This window comes from Oncorhynchus nerka, linkage group LG1 (genome assembly GCF_034236695.1).
Source record: "Oncorhynchus nerka isolate Pitt River linkage group LG1, Oner_Uvic_2.0, whole genome shotgun sequence".
NCBI lineage: Eukaryota > Metazoa > Chordata > Actinopteri > Salmoniformes > Salmonidae > Oncorhynchus > Oncorhynchus nerka.
In genome coordinates this window covers 2933816-2957058 of record NC_088396.1, presented here as the reverse complement: position 1 = coordinate 2957058, position 23243 = coordinate 2933816, and the positions used below count along the sequence as shown (strand labels likewise).

General features: G+C 42.1%; 1 protein-coding gene across 17 annotated transcripts in view; it reads right to left on the bottom strand.

Moving 5' to 3' along the window:
* LOC115129292 (leucine-rich repeat flightless-interacting protein 2-like) overlaps positions 1-23243 on the bottom strand; it is an 87355-nt gene that overhangs the window by 47202 nt on the left and 16910 nt on the right. For all 17 annotated transcript variants that reach the window (XM_029660817.2, XM_065025144.1, XM_065024644.1 and 14 more), the window contains exon 2: positions 4538-4624. In XM_029660817.2, the coding sequence (XP_029516677.1) occupies positions 4538-4624 (87 nt within the window). The remainder of the gene's footprint in view (positions 1-4537; positions 4625-23243) is intronic.

Sequence of the window (23243 nt, the reverse complement as noted above, 5' to 3'; positions counted from 1 at the left end):
TACCAGCCTGTTCAACCTCTCTTTCATATCGTCTGAGATCCCCAAGGATTGGAAAGCTGCCGCAGTCATCCCCCTCTTCAAAAGGGGGAGACACCCTGGACCCAAACTGTTACAGACCTATATCCATCCTGCCCTGCCTATCTAAGGTCTTCGAAAGCCAAGTCAACAAACAGGTCACTGACCATCTCGAATCCCACCGTACCTTCTCCGCTGTGCAATCTGGTTTCCGAGCCGGTCATGGGTGCACCTCAGCCACGCTCAAGGTACTAAACGATATCATAACCGCCATCGATAAAAGACAGTACTGTGCAGCCGTCTTCATCGACCTGGCCAAGGCTTTCGACTCTGTCAAGCACCATATTCTTATCGGCAGACTCAGTAGTCTCGGTTTTTCTAATGACTGCATTGCCTGGTTCACCAACTACTTTGCAGACAGAGTTCAGTGTGTCAAATCGGAGGGCATGTTGTCCGGTCCTCTGGCAGTCTTTATGGGGGTGCCACAGGGTTCAATTCTCGGGCTGACTCTTTTCTCTGTATATATATCAATGATGTTGCTCTTGCTGCAAGCGATTCCCTGATACACCTCTATGCAGACGACACCATTCTGTATACTTCTGGCCCTTCCTTGGACACTGTGCTATCTAACCTCCAAACGAGCTTCAACGCCATACAACACTCCTTCCGTGGCCTCCAACTGCTCTTAAACACTAGTAAAACCAAATGCATGCTTTTCAACCGTTCGCTGCCTGCACCTGCATGCCCGACTAGCATCGCCACCCTGGATGGTTCCGAACTAGAATATGTGGACATCTATAAGTACCTAGGTGTCTGGCTAGACTGTACACTAAAAATCTAATCTAGAGCTGGCTTTCTATTCTGCAACAAAGCCTCCTTCACTCACGCCGCCAAACTTACCCTAGTAAAACTGACTATCCTACCGATCCTCGACTTCGGCGATGTCATCTACAAAATAGCTTTCAATACTCTACTCAGCAAACTGGATGCAGTTTATCACAGTGCCATCCGTTTTGTTACTAAAGCACCTTATACCACCCACCACTGCGACCTGTATGCTCTAGTCGGCTGGCACTCGCTACATATTTGTTGCCAGACCCACTGGCTCCAGGTCATCTACAAGTCCATGCTAGGGAAAGCTCCGCCTTATCTCAGTTCACTGGTCACGATGGCAACACCCACCCGTAGCACGCGCTCCAGCAGGTGTATCTCACTGATCATCCCTAAAGCAAACACCTCATTTGGCCGCCTTTCATTCCAGTTCTCTGCTGCCTGTGACTGGAACGAATTGCAAAAATCGCTGAAGTTGGAGACTTTTATCTCCCTCACAAACTTCAAACATCTGCTATCTGAGCAGCTAACCGATCGCTGCAGCTGTACATAGTCTATCGGTAAATAGCCCACCCAATTTACCTACCTCATCCCCATACTGTTTATATTTATTTACTTTTCTGCTCTTTTGCACACCAGTATTTCTTCCTGTACATGACCATCTGATCATTTATCACTCCAGTGTTAATCTGCAAAATTGTAATTATTCGCCTACCTCCTCATGCCTTTTGCACACAATGTATATAGACTATTTTGTTTCTACTGTGTTATTGACTTTAATTGTTTACTCCATGTGTAACTCTGTGTTGTCTGTTCACACTGCTATGCTTTATCTTGGCCAGGTCGCAGTTGTAAATGAGAACTTGTTCTCAACTAGCCTATCTGGTTAAATAAAGGTGAAATTAAAAAAATAAAAATGCCTTAGGACTACCTGGCATGATGCCTCCTTGCTGTCCCCAGTCAACCTGGCCGTGCTGCTGCTCCAGTTTCAACTGTTCTGCCTGTGATTATTAGTATTTGACCATGCTGGTCATTTATGAACATTTGAACATCTTGGCCATGTTCTGTTATAATCTCCACCCGGCACAGCCAAAAGAGGACTGGCCACCCCTCATAGCCTGGTTCCTCTCTAGGTTTCTTGCTAGGTTTTGGCCTTTCTAGGGAGTTTTTCCTAGCCACCGTGCTTCTACACCTGCATTGCTTGCTGTTTGGGGTTTTAGGCTGGGTTTCTGTACAGCACTTTGAGATATCAGCTGATGTACGAAGGGCTATATAAATACATTTGATTTGATTTGAGTTCAGCCATTGCAGGTACTGGTCAAGCTCAGGTGAGGGTTAAGTGCTTAAGACCTCCAGGTCAACTGGATTTTATCATGCTCTCTCACTGGGTCAAAGAGCATAAGCAGATCAATTTCCCACCAATTTGTACGTACAGTAGCAGAAGCGGTCAAAGGATAAACCAAAATCAGGGTTGGCAACTAGTAAGCACCATGTGTTCCAGAATATTCTAGATGTAAAGATTGTATAACTTCAAGATCACTTAAGATTAGAATCACCCTATTAAGAAAAGATGGTTCCAAAAAGGCAAAACTGGAACCCCTAATTCCCCAGATCTCTAATGACAGTGTTCATGCTTGTTGTTTATACTTACGATATTAAGAGTGTATGCTAATTTGTTTGGTAGAAATCCCCAGCTGTGCACTCTCGTGAAGGCTAAAGTGATAACAGTACACCATTAACACTGGTGACCTCTGTCCCCACCCTGGCACAGGATGAAAGGACCCTCAGCTTGATGAAACACTGTGTCCAGAGGAAATGCCTTCATCTTTAATGACCAACCCTGGCCCCATGTGACCCTCCAGCTTCCCGAACCGTCTCCATGGTCATGTGATGTGACTCATGGTGCCTAAAGCTTGGTGTAGTTTTGGGACCAAGTCTGTGTAAGGTACATTATTGCACCTGGTCTGTTATGTCTGACATTTGGAAGTGTAGTTGTATTGAAGTTCTGTATGTATAGATACGAATGTATGCATGTCTGTGTGCATGTGGTCTATGAGCTGTATAACATACAGTGGGGCAAAAAAGTATTTAGTCAGCCACCAATTGTGCAAGTTCTCCCACTTAAAAAGATGAGAGAGGCCTGTAATTTTCATCATAGGTACACTTCAACTATGACAAGACAAAATGAGGGGAAAAAAATCCAGAAAATCACATTGTAGGATTTTTAATGAATTTATTTGCAAATTATGGTGGAAAATAAGTCTTTGGTCACTAACAAAAGTTTACCTCAATACTTTGTTATATACCCTTTGTTGGCAATGATAGAGGTCAAATGTTTTCTTTAAGTCTTTACAAGGTTTTCACACACTGTTGCTGGTATTTTGGCCCATTCCTCCATGCAGATCTCCTCTAGAGCAGTGATGTTTCAACTCCCTCCAAAGATTTTCTATGGGGTTGAGATCTGGAGACTGGCTAGGCCACTCCAGGACCTTGAAATGCTTCTTACGAAGCCACTCCTTCGTTGCCCGGGCGGTGTGTTTGGAATCATTGTCATGCTGAAAGACCCAGCCACGTTTAATCTTCAATGCCCTTGCTGATGTTAGGAGGTTTTCACTCAAAATCTCACGATACATGGCCCCATTCATTCTTTCCTTTACACGGATCAGTCGTCCTGGTCCCTTTGCAGAAAAACAGCCCCAAAGCATGATGTTTCCACCCCCATGCTTCACAGTAGGTATGGTGTTCTTTGGATGCAACTCAGCATTCTTTGTCCTCCAAACACAACGAGTTGAGTTTTTACCAAAAAGTTATATTTTGGTTTCATCTGACCATATGACATTCTCCCAATCTTCTTCTGGATCATCCAAATGCTCTCTAGCAAACTTCAGAAGGGCCTGGACATGTACTGGCTTGAGCAGGGGGACACGTCTGGCACTGCAGGATTTGAGTCCCTGGCGGCATAGTGTGTTACTGATGGTAGGCTTTGTTACTTTGGTCCCAGCTCTCTGCAGGTCATTCACTAGGTCCCCCCATGTGGTTCTGGGATTTTTGCTCACCGTTCTTGTGATCATTTTGACCCCACGGGGTGAGATCTTGCGTGGAGCCCCAGATCGAGGGAGATTATCAGTGGTCTTGTATGTCTTCCATTTCCTAATAATTGCTCCTGCAGTCGATTTCTTCAAACCAAGCTGCTTACCTATTGCAGATTCAGTCTTCCCAGTCTGGTGCAGGTCTACAATTTTGTTTCTGGTGTCCTTTGACAGCTATTTGGTCTTGGCCATAGTGGAGTTTGGAGTGTGACTGTTTGAGTTGTGGACAGGTGTCTTTTATACTGATAACAAGTTCAAACAGGTTCCATTAATACAGGTAACGAGTGGAGGACAGAGGAGCCTCTTAAAGAAGTTACAGGTCTGTGAAAGCCAGAAATCTTGCTTGTTTGTAGGTGACCAAATACTTATTTTCCACCATAATTTGCAAATAAATTCATTCAATTCATTCATTCATTTTATGGATTTTTTTTTCTAATTTTGTCTGTCATAGTTGAAGTGTACCTATGATGAAAATTACAGGCCTTTCTCATCTTTTTAAGTGGGAGAACTTGCACAATTGGTGGCTGACTAAATACATTTTTGCCCCACTGTAAGTGTGTACATTATGTGTGTATTGGGAATATAGTGCCCTCTAGTTGTACCTCTTTCTGTTGTCTCTCCAGCTCCTTCATACGGATTTCTCGGGCCTCTGCCCTGGCCGCCCTCTTTGCTGCCAGCCTGGCCTCTGCCTATATTAGAGAGAAAGATGGGATGAATAGAGAGCAAGGGAGAATGAGAGAGATTGTTAGTTTAGCATTAACACCAATATATATAAAAAGAGAAGATGTGACCAGACATTAATTAATTAATTAATTTACCTTTATTTAACCAGGCAAGTCAATTAAGAACACATTCTTATTTTCAATGACGGCCTGGGAACAGTGGGTTAACTGCCTGTTCAGGGGCAGAACGACAGATTTGTACCTTGTCAGCTCGGGGGTTTGAACTCGCAACCTTCCGGTTACTAGTCCAACGCTCTAACCACTAGGCTACCCTGCCGCCCCAAGACATCCTTTTCCTAGATCCTGTTCCCTAGGGCTGGAACAATTCATGTATAACGTGTAACCGGCAGTTTTGGATGAAGACCGTGATGAAAATAAAAACAGTCCTAACCATTTAATTCAAATTTTTAAAAATAATAGTGAAACTAACAGCTGGCCCGAAGACAGGACGGCGGGGCATTTGTGCAGTCGATTTAGTTTCTGCCGTAACAGACTTAACGTGATGAAACTTTGTTCTTCCTTGCTGAAATGTAGAATGTTCATTCAAATGATGTTAACTGATGGGGCTCATGCAACGTAATGTATTTTTTGTAATGTCAGTTGAGTTGAATCAACAAATCACAGCACAGATTGAGGGGTACACATCCTGCTTTTACTTCCTGCTCTGCTCCTATGGTTGACTCGCAATGGCTGCCTGTCCACCATAGACTTGAATGGGGATACCAGTTCTATTCATTCTATGTCTATGGTAGCACATTCAGTCCAGGAGCAGATGAGGAGAAAATCGATTTGAACGATTATTATCGAGACCTCGGCCATTTGGCTGGCCAATTACAATCATCCCATGACCATCACAGCCCTACATGCAACCCTTGATAAAAAATAAATCTATATGCAGTACTCCACATTTATATTGTGTATTCTTGTTTGTATATTTACGGGAACACATTACTTTGGGTGTGGCAATGCTTTATGTTTGCGTGTCTGTGTGTTTACGCAAGCAGTGTGTACTTGTGTGTGTTGACTCGGCTTCACTTGAGTGAGAGCAAGGCTTTTTCCTTAAAAGGCTCTGTCTCAGAGGGTGGGTGAGTGACAGAGCGAGAGAGGCGAAAGAGAGCGAGAGAGAGCGAGTGTGTGTGCGCAAGAGAGAGTGAGTAAGCACTTCCTTCCTGCCCCTGAGGCTGTCAGAATGTGGCTGGGAACTTGTTGCCTCTAGGCGGGGTCACTGTGCAAGCTAGACATGCACAGAATGCTATAACCCCTCCTCCCTCGCCCCTTCTGCGTTTCCCCAACTGCGGCCCATTTGCCCAAGTAACAGGAAAACTCCCATAAAGCAATGGTCTGGTACACACAAAACACACACTCCCACATGCACTGAAACATATTACTTATGCCCTGCATTTGATATATAAACATTTCAATGTGTTTAAAAAGGCCCTCCTCATTCACATTATGAGTGTGACATACAGGCAGAGTGAAAGAACTCCAAGTCGTTGACACATTCTAGACCAGTTTACACTCCACTGCCTTGAACTGTGAACTCAACACTACAGATCTAGGCCCTGTTGAAATTAGCCCTGCCTTTCCTCAAAGTAATCACTGATCTCACATGATTAGATAGATGAAAGCTAGCCCCTGCCTTCAACTATTCAACATTGTGAGATCAGGGATCCCTTTAAGGAATGGAGTAAGGAAGGAGGATGCATTTTCGATTGGAATAGGGCCTTTGTTTCTGTACCAGCATACACCACTGGCAGAGGACACAGAGTCCAATTGAGGAAAGGTGGATGACGCAGTAGTGGTTAGAGGAGTGTAAATGTCAACTGAGGGGGTTAAAATAGGATTCTGGCAAGCCCATAAGCCTTATTCTGCGCTTGGAAGCATCTGACAATCTGGAGGGCTACCGATGTAGTCTTTGAAAATATCAGGACATCTGGGACTGCTCAAACATGTTTGATTTTTATCGGCACAAAATCTGCAATGCTTTGTAGTGTGAGATGTGCAACGACAAGTTAAGAGATCGGTGATTCGTAATAGATAAGAAGCCAGTGAAATGATGAGGTTGTTTCGCATCACCCAGAAGGTGTAGACTCTCGAGCAGGAGAGATGACTACCACTGGTATGCGTTCGTACTCGCCTTTAACCAAAAGGTAAAGTGTCAAATCGTTACGGCTCTGACATTCACAAGCAATGTTATTCAATTCAAAATGTTGGCTAGATATTTCAACTCTGTATAGCAATTGTGAACGTCTGAAGGATTATAAGGCTGCTTTGAAGCAGAGCTCGTAGCTACGTTACAAACTAATCACATCATTGTTTTCACGAGACAGCGTGGTAGGGAGAATACTCAACACCAAGTGAAGAATCTTAACCCCGTCTATGCCACATTGTTTAGAGTGCGCACCACTATTTTGGCAACACAAAATAAAAACTACAGGAAAGACTGTTTAATGTGAGGCTCAACAATGTTAGTATTACATTTTTTTTTGTACCCTTTTTCACCCCAATTTCGTGGCACCCAATTGCTCTTGTCCCATCATTGCAACTCCCGTACGGACTCGTTGCTCGCTTACCCCAAAAGCCAGCCGCACCAATGTGTCAGAGGCAAAATGCGTACCACTGGCGACCGTGCATGAGCCTGGCCCGCCACAGGAGTCACTAGAGCACGATGGGACAAGACATCCCGGCCAGCCAAACCCTCCCCTAAACCGGAAAACTAATGGGTTTCCCGGGCGCGGCAACTGCTCGGGATCGAACCCAGATCTGTAGTGACGCCTCAAGCATTGCAGTGCCTTAGACCGCTGCGCCACTCGGGAGGCCCTATGATGTTAGGATTTTAAAGTTGTGTAGTGCCTACCCAGCTTAAGGCAAAAGGGATCTTGATCCAGGAGGGGATTGATTGTCTCTGCTGTAACGAATATGCTTGATGTTGACATTGACCCACTTAGCTAGCAAGTTAGCAAACCAAATGCAAAGCTGCAGCCCTGAACTGGATATAATTTCACACATCTTAGATGTATTATAGTTATACTTCACTTTTAAGCAGAGGCGTAGCACACACCCCCACAGCCTCTGGTATTGAAAATCATACCACCGTTATTTTGAAATATACAGTATACCGGGGTATCGCCCAAGCCTATAGGTATTTTGTTAGCTCCCTGGGGAGAGTATCAGTTACATAGTCAGAGCTCAGTAGGATGACATTTCCTGCTAGCTCGAGCCTGAGGGCAGAGTTTTCCTTGTGAGCCCTGTAGTATAAGCAGTTGTCATTTCGATTAGCCTAGCCTATACGCGTTAAAGCCAAGTCTGGCCACATATCTGTCTCACAGGACTATAAATAATGTATATTATCATCTTTCGCTGTTTTGCATCGAGTATAAAGCATGACAGGCCAATAATTAATTTAAATAAGCACAAAGACCAGCACATATAGAGATTCAAAGTTACAAGCATCAGGATATGTTCTCATGCCAGCTTAATGACGGGCGACCTAATGGAAAGGAATATTGTGTACAAGTGAAGAAAAAAAAAACAGGTAACTCCACTATAAAGCTGGCAGTTAGTATGCAAATTGCCACAGCAGCTTTTCCGCCTTCATTTGACTAGTAATCTTTTTTCCTGACTTGAAAAGCCATACTTATGAACCCCTAGTTTGTTTACTTTCAACGGTTGATGACAAAACCAACATTCTGAAACGCAGCTCCTTCAGTGTAACAATTCTTGATTAGATGCTATGCCACAGTGAGAGAACAAGTAAACAACTTTACATATACATTTCAGCAGGAGTGGAAAGAGTAGTGAAATATCCTACTCAAGTAGAAGTACTGTTACTTTCTGCCTGCGGCTACGGAATCCTGACCTGTTCACCGGACGTGCTACCTGTCCCAGACCTATTATTTGACCATGCTGGTCATCTATGAACATTTGAACATCTTGGCCACTCATTTTTCTCAGCCTCAGAAGAATCTGCATTCAACAAATTTGTGTGTGGTTATCAGACATATTCTCTTCATATTCTCTTCATCTTGCAATCGACATCTTGGAATCGGTTCAGCCATGCGTCGCGCCGACAGAGATAAACACTTCTCTGGGAAGAAGGGCGGGTGTGAATGCTTCATGATTAACGACTCATGGTGTAATCATAACAACATACAGGAACTCAAGTCCTGCTGCTCACCCAAACAAGAATTCCTTACAATCAAACACCGGCCATATTATCTCCCAAGAGAATTTGTGTCAGTTATTGTCACAGCCATGTATATACGCCCTTAAGCAGACACCACAACGGCCCTCAAGGAACTTCACTGGAGCATATATCCAGAGGTAGCATTTATTGTAGCTGGGGATTTTAACAAAGCAAATTTGAGAACAAGGCTATCTAATTTATTTCAGCATACACTCGCAGGCAATACACTCGATCACTGCTACTCAAACTTCTGCGATGAATACAAGGCCCTCCCTCACCTTCCCTTCGGCAAATCCGACCACGACTCCATCTTGCTCCTACCGTCTTATAGGCAGAAGCTCAAACAGGATGTACCTGTGACAACTAGTCAACGCTGATCTGACCAATCGGAATTCACGCTTCAAGATTGTTTTGCTCATGCAGACTGGGATATGTTCTGGGCAGCCTCAGAGAACAACATCAACCTATACGCTGACTCTGTGTTTGAGATGTTAAGGAAATGCATTGGATATGTTGTACCCACTGTGACTAAAACCTACCCTAACCAGAAACCTGGAGGGCAGCATTCACGCGAACCACCGCATTTAAACATGGAAAAAGGACTGGGAATATAGCCGAATATAAACCGTGTAGTTTTCCCTCCGCAAGCTAATCAAAACCAGCAAAATGTCGGTATAGGGACAAAGTGGAGTCGCAATTCAACGGCTCAGACACGAGACATATGTGGCAGGGTCAACAGGCAATCACGGACTACAAAAAGAAAACCAGCTACGTCACGGACACAGACGTCTCGCTTCCAGACAAACTTAACCTCTTGCTTCTACTTGGGACGCTTGCGTCCCAACTAGAGCTCTGGAAATGCAAATGCGCTACGCTAAATGCTAATAGTATTAGTTAAAACTCAAAAGTTCATTAAAATACACATGCAGGGTATCAAATTAAAGCTACACTCGTTGTGAATCCAGGCAACAAGTCAGATTTTTAAAATGCTTTTCGGCGACAGCATGAGAAGCTATTATCTGATAGCATGCACCAATACACTACAACACAAAAGCACAGCAGGGGACGTAAACAAAATAATTAGCATTTCGGCGTTACACAAACCGCACAATAAAATAGAAAACAGTCATTACCTTTCACCATCTTCTTTGTTGGCACTCCTAGATGTCCCATAAACACTATTGGGTCTTTATTTCGATTAAATCGGGCCATATAAAGCCAAGATATCGTTATATGTAGACTGTGTGATAAAAAAAAAAAACAGCGATTTCACAACGTAACGTCATTTTTAAAATTCAAAAGTAGACGATAAACTTTCACAAAACACTTCGAAATACGTTTGTAATGCTACTTTAGGTATTAGTAAACGTTAATAAGCGATAAAAATCATCCTTAGGCGATGTAAAAATCATTAGCTGTCGTCTTGGAAAAAATTTCACGAGAGAGCTCTTCCGGAATGATCTGGGCGGAGACCGGAGGTAAGTGGTGCCCCTGTTTCGGTTCAACCAAGAATCAAAGATGATTCAATTCACAAGACTCTAGACAACATGGGGATGCTGTGGGAGTTGAATGCTCGGTCTTATCTAATTCGGCTCACTGTTAACAATTGCTGGAAGTGGCGCAAGGATATTTATTTCCATTTTCTGTGATCAGGTTTTCCTGCGCTTTCCGATGTAACGCACGTTATGTTATAGCCACAGTCGTGATTTAACCAGTTTTAAAAACGCCCGAGGGTTTCCTATCCACACATTCTAACCATATGAACGTACTATATTCCTGGCATGAGTAGCAGGGCGCTGAAATGTTGCGCGATTTTTAACAAAATGTTCAAAAAAGTAGAGGGTCGACTTAAGAGGTTTTGCCGTATTTGAGGATAATACAGTGCCACCGTCATGGCCCGCTAACAAGGACTGCACCCCCCTCTCTCTCCTTCTCCGTGGCCGACATGAGTAAGACATTTAAACACGTGTTAACCCTCGCAAGGTTGCCAGCCCAGACATCCCTAGCCGTGTCCTCAGAGCATGCGCAGACCAACTGGCTGGTGTGTTTACAGACAAACTCAATCGCTCCCTATCCCAGTCTGCTGTCCCCGCATGTTTCAAGATGGCCACCATTGTTCCTGTACCCAAGAAGGCAAAGATAACTGAACTAAATGACTACCGTCCCGTAGCACTCACTTCTGTCATCATGAAGTGCTTTGAGAGACTAGTCAAGGATCATATCACCTCCCCCTTATCGCCCCAACAGGTCCACAGACGATGCAATCGCCATCACACTGCCCTATCCAATCTGGACAAGAGGAATACCTATACTGTACATTGACGACAACTCAACATTCAACACCATCGTACCCTCCAAGCTCATCATTAAGCTGTAGGCCCTGAGTGTGAACCCTGGGTCCTGGAATTTCTGACGGGCTCCTCCCAAGTGGTGAAGGTAGGAAACAACATCTCCACTTCACTGACTCAACTCCGGGGCCCCACAAGGGTGCATGCTCAGCCCCCTCCTGTACTCCTTGTTCACCCATAACTGCGTGGCCATGCACAACTCCAATTAAAATAATCAAATTTGCAGATGACACAACAGTAGTGGTCTTGATTACCAACAACCATGAAACAGCCTACAGGGAAGAGGTGAGGTAAATGTGAGGGCACTCGGAGTGTGGTGTGAGGAAAACAACCTCTCACTCAACGTCAACAAAACAAAGGAGATGATCATGGCCTTCCGGAAACAGCAGAGGGAGCACCCACCTATCCACATTGACAGGACAGTAGGTGGAAAGCTTAAAATTCCTTGGCATACTAATCACAGACAAACTGAAATGGGCCACCCACACAGACAGTGTGGTGAAGAAGAAGACCTCAGGAGGCTGAAGAAATTTGGCTTGTCACCCAAAACCCTAACATTTACAAATGCACAATAGAGAGCATCCTGCTGTATCACCGCTTGGTACGGCAACTGCACCGCCCTCAACCGCAAGGCTCTCCAAAGGGTGGTGCGGTCCACACAACGCATCACCGGGGGAAAGCTACCTGCCCTCCATGACACCTACAGCACCCGATGTCACAGGAAGGCCAAAAAGATCATCAAGGACAACAACCACCCGAGCCACTGCCTGTTCACCCCGCTACCATCAAGAAGGCAAGGTCAGTACAGGTGCATCAAAGCTGGGACCGAGAGACTGAAAAACAGCTTCTATTTCAAGGTATTCAGACTGCGAAACAGCAATCACTAACCCAGAGGCTGCTGCCTACATTGACACTCAAACCACTGGACACTTTAATAAATGGATCACAAGTCACTTTAACCTTTTTGGGATAGGGGGCAGCATTTTCACTTTTGGATGAATAGCGTGCCCAGAGTTAACTGCCTCAGACTCTGTCCGAGATGCTAATATATGCATATTATTATTAGTATTGGATAGAAAACACTGAAGTTTCTAAAACTGTTTGAATTATGTCTGTGTATAACAGAACTCATATGGCAGGTGAAAACCTGAGAAAAATCCAACCAGGAAGTAGGACAGCTGAGGTTTCTAGTTTTTCAAAGCTTGGCCTACTGAATACACATTGAGATATGGATAAAGTTGCACTTCCTACGGCTTCCACTAGATGTCAACCATCTTTAGAAAGTAGAATGAGGATTCTACTATAAAGGAGGGGCTCATGAGACCTCTGAGTCAGTGGTCTGGCAGAATGCCCCAGTCTCATGACGGGCGCTCCCGACAGAGTTACCTCTCGTTCCAGTGCTTTTCTGAAGACAAAGGAATTCTCTAGTTGGAACATTGATGTTTTATGTTAAAAACATCCTAAAGATGGATTCCATACATCGTTTGACATATTTCTAAAGGACTGTAACGGAACTTTGAGTTTTTGTCTGGACGAAGTGCCTGCGCCTCATGAAGATGGATTACTGGGCTGAACACGCTAACAACAAGTAGCTATTTGGACATAAATGATGGAACAAATCAGTCATTTATTGTCAACTGGGAGTACCTTTGATGATCTTCATCAGAAGGCAAGTGAATATGTATGGTGTTGTTTCTAACTTTGTTGATTCCAAAATGACGGATATTCCTCTGGCTGTTTTGGGTTCTGAGCGCTGTTCTCAGATTATGCTTTTTCCGTGAATAAAAAAAAGAAATCTGACAGCGGTTGCATTAAGGAGAAGTCTCTTTAATTCTGTGAATAACACTTCTTTATTCTGTATCTTTTATCAAGGTTTATTATGATTATTTCTGCAAAATCACTGGATGTTTTGGAATCAAAACATTACTGCACGTAAGGCGCCAATGTAAACTGAGGTTTTGGATATAAATATTTACATTATCGAACAAAACATACATGTATTGTGTAACATGATGTCCTATGGGTGTCATCTGTTGAAGATCAAAGGTTAGTGATTAATTTTATCTATATTTCTGCTTTTTGTGACTCCCATCTTTGGCTGGAAAAATGGCTGTGTGTTTTTTCGACTTGGCTATGATCTAACATAATCATATGTTGTGCTTTAGCTGTAAATAATTTTAAAAATCAGACACGATGGGTAGATTAACAAGATGTTTATCTTTCATTTGTTGTATTGGACTTGTTGTGTGAAAGTTACATATTTAAAAAAAATATTTTTGAATTTCACGTGCTGCCTTTTAAGCGGAATGCTGTCGAGGGGTTCCGCTAGCGGAACGCCTGCCCTAGAAAGGCTAAACAACACCACTAATAATGTTAACATATCTTACATTACTCATCTCATATGTATATACACTATACCTTATACCATCTATTTCACCTTGCCGTTCGGCCATCGCTCATCTATATATTTTTATGTACATATTCTTATTCCATCCCTTTAGATGTGTGTATTAGATAGTTGTTCAATTACTTGTTAGATATTACTGCAATGTCGGAACTAGAAGCACAAGCATTTCGCTACTCACATTAACATCTGCTAACCATGTGTATGTGACCAAAACAAGTTTGATTTTGGGAAATGTTGATATTTTGTCAAATTTTCTTTCTAGTACTTTTTGTATTTTACAGATACGATGAAAAAATATATTTATCCACAAATGGCTATGTGTGCTATAAGTCTAGTCCTGGAGTGTCTTATGGTGAAACGGAAATATTTAGGCTGACTTGATCCAGTATCTGGAAAAATTAATCTGTGATATGCAAATAAGACCATATTTAAAGACATCCCCTAATTTGCATATTTGAATCCAAAAAAGTATTATATTTGTGTCCACATTCAACTAGTAAAAGTAAGACTAGTCCAAACTCTTCTCTGTACTGGCACCCCAATTGTGGAACCAGCTTCCCTCTGAAGCTAGGAGAGCAGAGTCCCATCTTCCAAAAGCACCTGAAACCCTACCTCTTCAAAGAGTATCTTAAATAATCCCACTCAGCTCGACCCCCCCCCCCCCCCCCCAAAAAAAATATAAAAATAAAGAATCTTGAAACTTGCACTTGACTATAATGTTGCCAAACACACTTGTTTCATGGTCCTACTGGCAGAAAACCAATGTTTATTCAAGTACTTTAATTATTAGAAGGAAGTTAGAACGCTGACTCATACAGTGGTCATGTCTCGCAACCAGTCACACACCCTTTCCTATACCATTTAGAGAGAACAACATGCTAAGAAGTCTCCCACCCCATCTTTCTATTAGGGTTTCACGTTTACGCAAAAACAATGTAGTCCCACAGACACTAGGGTTGCACAGTATACTGAAACTTTTGTACTTTTTCGATACTAGAACAAACTGTTCGGTACTAGAATTTGTTACTTTGGGTAATTCCGTCTGTTTTCTGACAATTATGTGTAAGGTCACTCAGTCGAGCAGTGAATTTCAAACAGAGATTCAACCACAAAAGACCAGGGAGGTTTTCCAATGCCTCGCAAAGAAGGGGACCTATTGGTAAGAAAATCGTTGCTTGAGCCCAAGGGGCCAGAGTTCAGACAATGACTATCACAGTGAGCATGGTGAAGTTATTAATTACACTTTGGATGGTGTGTCAATACACCCAGTCACTACAAAGATACAGTCATCCTTCCTAACTCAGTTGCCAGAGAGAATATTGATAACCAACAAGATGTCACTTTGATACAAAACCTACATACAGTCTACTACTCAATGGGGAGGGCATGAACGGCAACACCAAGACACAGTGCCCTCCGCTCCCGCTTGACAAGCAAGTCCAAACTCAAACAGTATGGTAGCTACATGTACGGTAGTTGTGTGGTAAGAGACAGTTAAAAAAATGTTTTTAAAGTGCTCAATCAAAACTTTTACCTATAGCAGAGCACTTGACACACCCACTCCTTTACAAATGCCCACTACTTTTCTTTCGAACCACCTCTGGTCACCAAATTAGGATCCCCCCTCAGATATTAACATTTTATATTCATCCAATGTCTGCCATGATGTGATAACCTTGTCGCTGCTCTCTGTGGGCACTGATTGCTAGTGCACATGTGATGTTGGTCAGTATAAACCGAACGCAACCTGGATATATATGGTCCAGGAATCAGAGTATGCGAACGCGAGTAGATTACCTTAAACAACGGTTGGTCATCTTGGAAGCAGTCTCCAGTTCTTATTATATCTTAGTGCTTGAGCCTCAAACTGACTGTGGGTGAATGACATCATGGGTTTTAAAAAGAGACGGCGCACACTTTTTTTTTAAAGAAGATTGCTTGTTCTATGCAAATGTTGTTGACCAGTACAATAAAATATGTCCCAAAAGGAAGGGATAACAGATAGGTATTCATCTGTAGCCCCATGAAATCAGCCAAAACAAGCTCAATAACGCATGCACAAAGTCCCATTGAATATGCATTCACCTGTATTGTGAATAGGCCTAGGCTACATCATGATTTACCCAGTTTATCAATAGACTAGAGATTTACCATTCAAATAAAGGATTACCATTGCTTTTTCTCCATAAAAACAAAGTCAAATTGATTGTATATTTGATTCTTTAATGCATACATTTAAAAATCTCAAAAAGGTAATGATATTGAACTCAGAAGATCTGTCTGGATCAAGTGCCATTCTGTGACTTTGGCTAATACACTTTTTTTTTTTACGTGGTATCGTTTTTGTATCGAGTATCGTGATGATATCAAGTACTTTAGTACTAAACTTTGTATCGAAGTAAAAAATCTGGTATTGTGACAACACTACCAGACACATACCTATCCAACAAAACCTGCTTCAAATAGCAGGTATGATAACATAAAGTCTCTTACCTGCTGCTACTAAATGCCACATCTAACTGGGCCAGGGAAGAGTGACAGAGAGAATGAATCTCTTTCTCCACCCGCTGCTCCCCTTCTGCACAGCTATTTTTAATGACCTACATGGACCCAAGTTCCATCAAAAACGCTCCAATTCAGTTGGATTTCATTAGAGTGACTGTCCTCTGGAGACCCAGAGTTAGTTCACTGCATCAAAAATAGGTGATGTTGACACACCTCTGAGCCATTCAACAAAGTGCTGCAGGAACCATAACCTTGCCTGTCGCTCAATTGTCTACTTTTGGTGTGAGATCCAAAGTAGATGCAAAAAGGTATTGTTGATGGGTTCAAGGATGCAGGGAGAACATTAAGATGGGCTGCACATAAACATGCTGCACATGAGATGGGACCTGGGGAAAAAACATGGTCAAATAGGTGGGCAAAGTGAGTATGTATGGAGGGTAAGGGCTGGGCGGTATCCAGATTTTCACACCATTACTATAACCAGCAGTACACACAAGGGGCGCTTTCTTTCCAAACGTAAAAAAAACCCAAAACATTTAGACAGCAGGGATCCTGATCCAGGAGGGGATTGTCTCTACTGTAAACAAGAAACTCTATCTTGCATGCTAGCCACTTTCATTTTTGGTACAGTATTAAATCTTACCATCGGTACTTCCAAATACCCCGTATATGGTATATAAAGTATACCACCAAGATGGTATCATTTTCAATAACGTAATGTCCCCAAAAAGTTGACCATTTAAGTTTAATATTTGTAGCTACTTAAGTAAATACCTGCAGTCAACTTGTGCAATACGTTAGGCAGATCACGTTCTTCATTTCCCCATCAAATTGTTTTTCATTATGAAGCTTAAAAAGTAGTCCCAGTCACACTGTTTCTTTGCATGCAAACAACGACTCGAGAAAGCAAATCTCTTTACAGTATGGAATTCAAAAGTAAATATTTGCCAGCTAGATATCTTAGAACTATTAATTAACTGCCTGAAATGTGCTAAATGCTCTGCAGTTGTGCATATTGTTTGCTAACTTAGTAACTAGTTATTTAGCTTCAAGCTTTTCTTGGTAACAGCAGAGAACACTCTCCTGGATGAAGAGCTTTGCCGTCTAATATTTGTTTTGTGCGTGAAGCTAAATGAGTAGCATTTCATTCCTCAACTTTGATCAACAATTCATAACCTGGTGGTTGGTGATCCTACAACAAAAACAATACTAGAGTGCCAAGGAAGATCAGCAAAACCAGAAGGCACCATGGCTCTCAAATGAGGCCCTGCTGCCCTCAGTGCCTTGCCTCTGGTTCTAGTGGCAGGGGAGTTGGCCTGGATCCCGTCATTCTGATCCCATCGCTGACCGCTCTCAGAGTGCAGAGCCCTTATCGCAGGTCTCAGTGCCACCCCAGTTGAATGCCATTCTGGCCGGTGCCCCCAGTGAGGCTCACTCCCAAGCCCCTCCACCCCGACTGCCAGCCAACCAACATGTCCGGGCATTATAAAAAGGCAGAGGGCGCTGACAGACTGGACAAAGAGAGGACACAGAACAACTCCGATATTTGAGTGGAGGTTAAAATAACTTGGGAAAATGAGGTCCAACCAGAAATGGATTAAAGCAGCAGAGTATCTTGATTGACACAGTCAAGAGTATAATTATAACCTTTAGGGACTATTTCTAAGACCCACATTGATTACCAAGTATAGACGTACTGGTAATGCTATAAACTTGCACAAGCTCCGTTGCTTTCCAACAGGGTGTGGGCTCTGAGCAGGCACTAACAATGACCTAGCAATAGCATCCCAGCAGAGCCAAGTCCCGGCCTATTCTATGCCCACAGACAGAGTGACTCAAGGTTCTATGCCAGACACTAAACAAGAGACCGCGTCACACACAGACAAGGAGTATTATTGTCTAAACAACCTTTTTAAATGACCAAAATATGGCTGAGTAGAGACGTGGCCAGATAAGAGTCAGACTGCCTGAAAAAAAACAGAGCCAGGGTACACAACACGGGACATCCAAAACCAAGTGTCAAGTCACTGAGCACAGAGGTTTGAAATAAAACTATTCTCTCACATGGTTTCGTCACAGTCAAATAATTAATTAATAATATAATAAATAATTAAATTAATAATAATTAATAATTAATTAATTAATAATTATATTTAATATTTTTAAGTTTATGAAATAAAAATACTCATGATATACCATTCGTCTAGTTCTGTGGAACTTACAACCCACTTGAAACATGCGTTGTTGAACATTAACAGCATGCAGATCGGCCTAACAGTTAGGCATGGCTGGTATGATGGTTAGGCCTGGTCTAGGGTAGGATAGAATGTGCAAAAGTTCTGCACAGGCCCCTGGATCAGAGGAAATGGAAAATAAACTGACAGCTGCCCCCCTGTTCTTCAATGACAGAACATGTCACCTGAGGCCTTAACACACACACACACACACACACACACACACACACACACACACACGACCAGCTGCCGCTTTCTCAGCTCTTCAGAAAAACTGGTCAGCAGCTGTGTGCACGCGCGAGTGCACAAGGGTAAAATAAACAGTATGCTTCAAGCTTCCTTCAAGGGGGCAGTGTAATTCAATCTGTGAAATAGTCCAGTGCAATTTACAAAACTAGACTGCAGTGAAAATAATTAAAGCAGTTTTTGATGAGGTTCAATGGAACACTAAAGTGTACTCTGGCATCCAAGCATGGTCACAAGACTGCTTACAAAAATATCTCACCTGTTTTCCCAATTTGATAGCACAGTCACCTGCAGACAATGGAGCTTACTTTAGAAAATTCTCCAATGCGTGGTATGATACAGTCGGTAACATGAAGCTGGCATGTTAGTATTTGGCAGAAAAGCAGTTGTGGATACTGTGGAAGAGGCTGCAACCAAGGCGAGCATCACCAAGCTAAAAATTGTTTTGGGAAGGTCGTCCAGATGTTTCTCATTGGTTCACGCAGTATGGGCCACCCTGTTGTCCCTGAGGAGAAACAAAATAACTCAAGTCTGGCTTTTCATTTTAGGGTAGGGAGGAAAGACAGAGTGGCATTAGATTTAAGGCAGTATCGGTTTATATTGCAACACTAGGGATGTAACGATTCACAGATAAACATTTCAATTGGTCGCATAAAATACGACTGCATTGGTCCACGGACCCCAAATCGATCCAAATGTAGCTTACATCGGTCCGAAAATCTATTCAAACATTAAGAATTGCCAATTCACATTTTTTTGCTCATATTACTTTTTCTACATTCCAAAAATCAAAGTAAAAAAAAAAACTGATGCATCCTCTCCTTCAGTGTCAAACTGAGCATGTAACTATGTTGACAGTCATTGATCAGCATGCAAAATGACTTGTAGAACAACCCTAGGGAAAATCTGCCCAGCTTCGTGCACTGACCAACGTAGAGTAGGCGGCCTGTTCCTGAACGTGGAGAAGGCGGCCTGTTTCTGATCTTGCACCTTTAACATTCAAATGCTAAAATGGTTTGCACGATATTAGGCTTTATTAGTCGAGTGACTGAACAAAAATATAAACACAACATGTAAAAAAGATCCCAGAAATGTTCCATATGCACAAAAAGTTTACATTTTTGGTTTGAATTTGTTTACTGTTGGTGAGCACTTCTACTTTGCCAAGATAATCCATACACCTGACAGGTGTGGCATATCAAGACGCTGATTAAACAGCATGATCATTACACAGGTGCACCTTGTGCTGGGACAATAAAGGGCCACTAAAATGTGCCGTTTTGTCACAAAACAATGCCACAGATGTCTCAAGTTGAGGGAGAGTCCAATTGGCATGTTGACTGCAGCAATGTCCACCAGAGCTGTTGCTAGAGAATTGAATGTTAATTTCTCTACTATAAGCTGCCCCCAACGTTGTTTTAGAGAATTTCGCAGTGCATCCAACCGGCCTCACAACCACGTGCAACCATTTCAATTGACTGATTTCTTTCTGAGCTGTAACTCGTTGAAATTGTTGCATTTATATTTTTGTTCAGTATAATTTTCTAGGTTAATGTTATCTATGCGAAAATGGTGTTTTACCGGAATAAAAGTAAGATACCAGAGATACAACTCATCTGGCTATACCTGTTGAAAGGGGCTTACAATAGATTTTATTTTGATTGTTCAGGTTCACCGTCAGCAATAGGTTTGGTAGTTTTGCTTTGAAACAATGTACAGTGGGGCAAAAAAGTATTTAGTCAGCCACCAATTGTGCAAGTTCTCCCACTTAAAAATATGAGAGAGGCCTGTAATTTTCATCATAGGTACACTTCAACTATGACAGACAAAATGAGAAGAAAAAAAATCCAGAAAATCACATTGTAGGATTTTTTATGAATTTATTTGCAAATTATGGTGGAAAATAAGTATTTGGTCACCTACAAACAAGCAAGATTTCTGGCTCTCACCGACCTGTAACTTCTTCTTTAAGAGGCTCCTCTGTCCTCCACTCGTTACCTGTATTAATGGCACCTGTTTGAACATGTTATCAGAACTTGCACAATTGGTGGCTGACTAAATACTTTTTTGCCCCACTGTATGTACAGTACATAGCTACCTCAATTACCTCGTACCCCTGCACATCGATTCAGAACTGGTACTTTATATTTTCTAAGCATTTAAACTGTTTGTCTATCTACACCTGATGTTTACGAAGCATTTGACAAATCAAATTTGATCTGAATGTTGGGGTAAGTTGCCAAAGTATTAGTATCAATCCACACAGGAAGTTACTCAAATTTGGTACTACAAGATATGGTGTAAAAACAAAAGATTGGTAAGAGGAAGCAATTTGAGAGTGGATTTTTTGGGGGGCATTTTTGTTTTCCCCACTGTAATCACTGCACATTGGTGTTGTGTGCACATAGGTATTCAGTGATGTGTTCAAAACACCAGTCTCAACATCAACAATGAAGAGACGACTCCGCGATGCTGGCCTTCTAGGAAGATTTGCAAAGAAAAACCCATATCTCAGACTGGCCAAAATAAAATAAAAGATTAAGATGAGCAAAAGAACAGAGACTGGACAGAGGAACTCTGCCTAGAAGGCCAGCATCCCACAGTTGCCTCTTCACTGTTGACGTTGAGACTGGTGTTTTGCGGGTACTATTCAATGAAGCTGCAAGTTGAGGACTTGAGGCATCAGTTTCTCAAACTAGACACTAATGTACTTGTCCTCTTGCTCAGTTGTGCACCGGGGCCTCCCATTCCACTTTCTAGTCTAGTTAGAGCCAGTTTGCGCTGTTCTGTGAAGGGAGTAGTGCACAGTGTTGTGCGAGATCTTCAGTTTCTTGGCAATTTCTCACATGGAATAGCCTTCATTTCTCAGAACAAGAATAGACTGACAAAGTTTCAGAAGAAAGGTCTTTGTTTCTAGCCATTTTGAGCCTGTAATCGAACCCACAAATGCTGATGCTCTAGATACACAACTAGTCTAAAGTTGTTTTATTGCTTCTTTAATCAGAACAAGTGTTTTCAGCTGTTCTAACAATTGCAAAAGGGTTTTCTAATGATCAATTAGCCTTTTAAAATTATAAACTTGGATTAGCTAACAACGTGCATTTGAAACACAGGAGTGATGGTTGCTGATTATGGGCCTCTGTACACCTACATAGATATTCCATATAAAATCACCCGTTTCCAGCTACAATAGTCATTTACAACATTAGCATTGTCTCCACTGTATTTCTGATCAATTTGATTGTTGTTTAGTGGACAAACAAAATGTGCTTTTCTTTCAAAAACAAGGACATTTCTAAGTGACCCCAAACTTTTGAACAGTAGTGTATATTTGACATGTGTATCTGAAAGCATAATTGATGTTGGAACATTGACATTTTGACCTTACCCAGGCCTCCTTTAAGACTCCCTAATGTTTCATCTGTATGTGCTACAACACCATTTTTATTTTATAAAAAAAAAAATGGGGGGGGGGGGGGGTCTATGAAGCTTTACTGCATGCTCTATAATACAAGTAGTATTTTGATTTCAATAAACATCGTATATCAACTTAAAATAAACATGAATATTGAAAATAGAAATGTTTTTCTTCATTTGGGAAACCTTTCTATATATTGATGATCCCATTTCCAGAGCAGGATCTTTGCTAGTTTTTTCTTCTTCTCTTTTGATTTTTTTAAATATTCGAAACATACAAGATACTTGCAGTGAAGCCGCTCAACAACTACATCGTACCAGTCATCCAACAGATTCCTATTCAGAGTGACACACACAAGCATCCAGGGTCAATGCCCTGCTCAAGGGCACATGGACCGATCTACGACCAGGCCAAAAACGTGAACCCTACGAGATCCTCCCACAGTTCCCCAATAGCTGTCCCTCAACAGTTCGAGACCCCTTCCACAGTACCCCCAAGAAGAAAAATAAAAAATACAATTAATTCCATTCCCTACCCCAAAGAACCCGCCCCAGTGCACAAACATAGAGAAAAAAGGAAAAAAGACAAGAAGAAAACAACAATGCAAAAAATAAATAAAACAAAAGGACATCAAGGTCAACTAAAATCATGACAGCAATGCCAACTGTATATGTTTGTGTGCATGTCTGGCACTATTACATGGATGTGTGTGTTCTTGTATGTGTTTATTTGAATGAGAGTGTGTGTATATGCACGTGTACAAACACCTGCACGGCATCAGCCTCAGGAAAACCGGCATTAGTTGTAAAAACACTGCCCCTCAGTGTCATGCAAATGTACTTTTTAATTATGTTTTATTTTGACTTTTATCTTTGACCATCATTCTATCACCCACACAGCAACTCAACTCCCACTTGTCTCCAATTCCACCTACCACACCTCAGCCCATCCCATCTAGTTCTGCTGGCCACCCACTTCAGATTTCTACGCAACACATATCTTTCAACTATGCTGTGATGTTTAACGTACAATTTCAATCTAAATCGACTACACTCCACAGATTGCGAGTTGAAGATAAATACTTTTACAGCATTTTCAGCCATTCCTGAACCTGAGACCAGAAACAGGCTACCTGAGGGCAATACCAAAATAAAATGGTCTATTGATTCTGTATCCTCACAACAAAATCTGCAGAGATTTGATGATTTTATGCCAAATATTTAACATTTTGTTGGTGGCAAG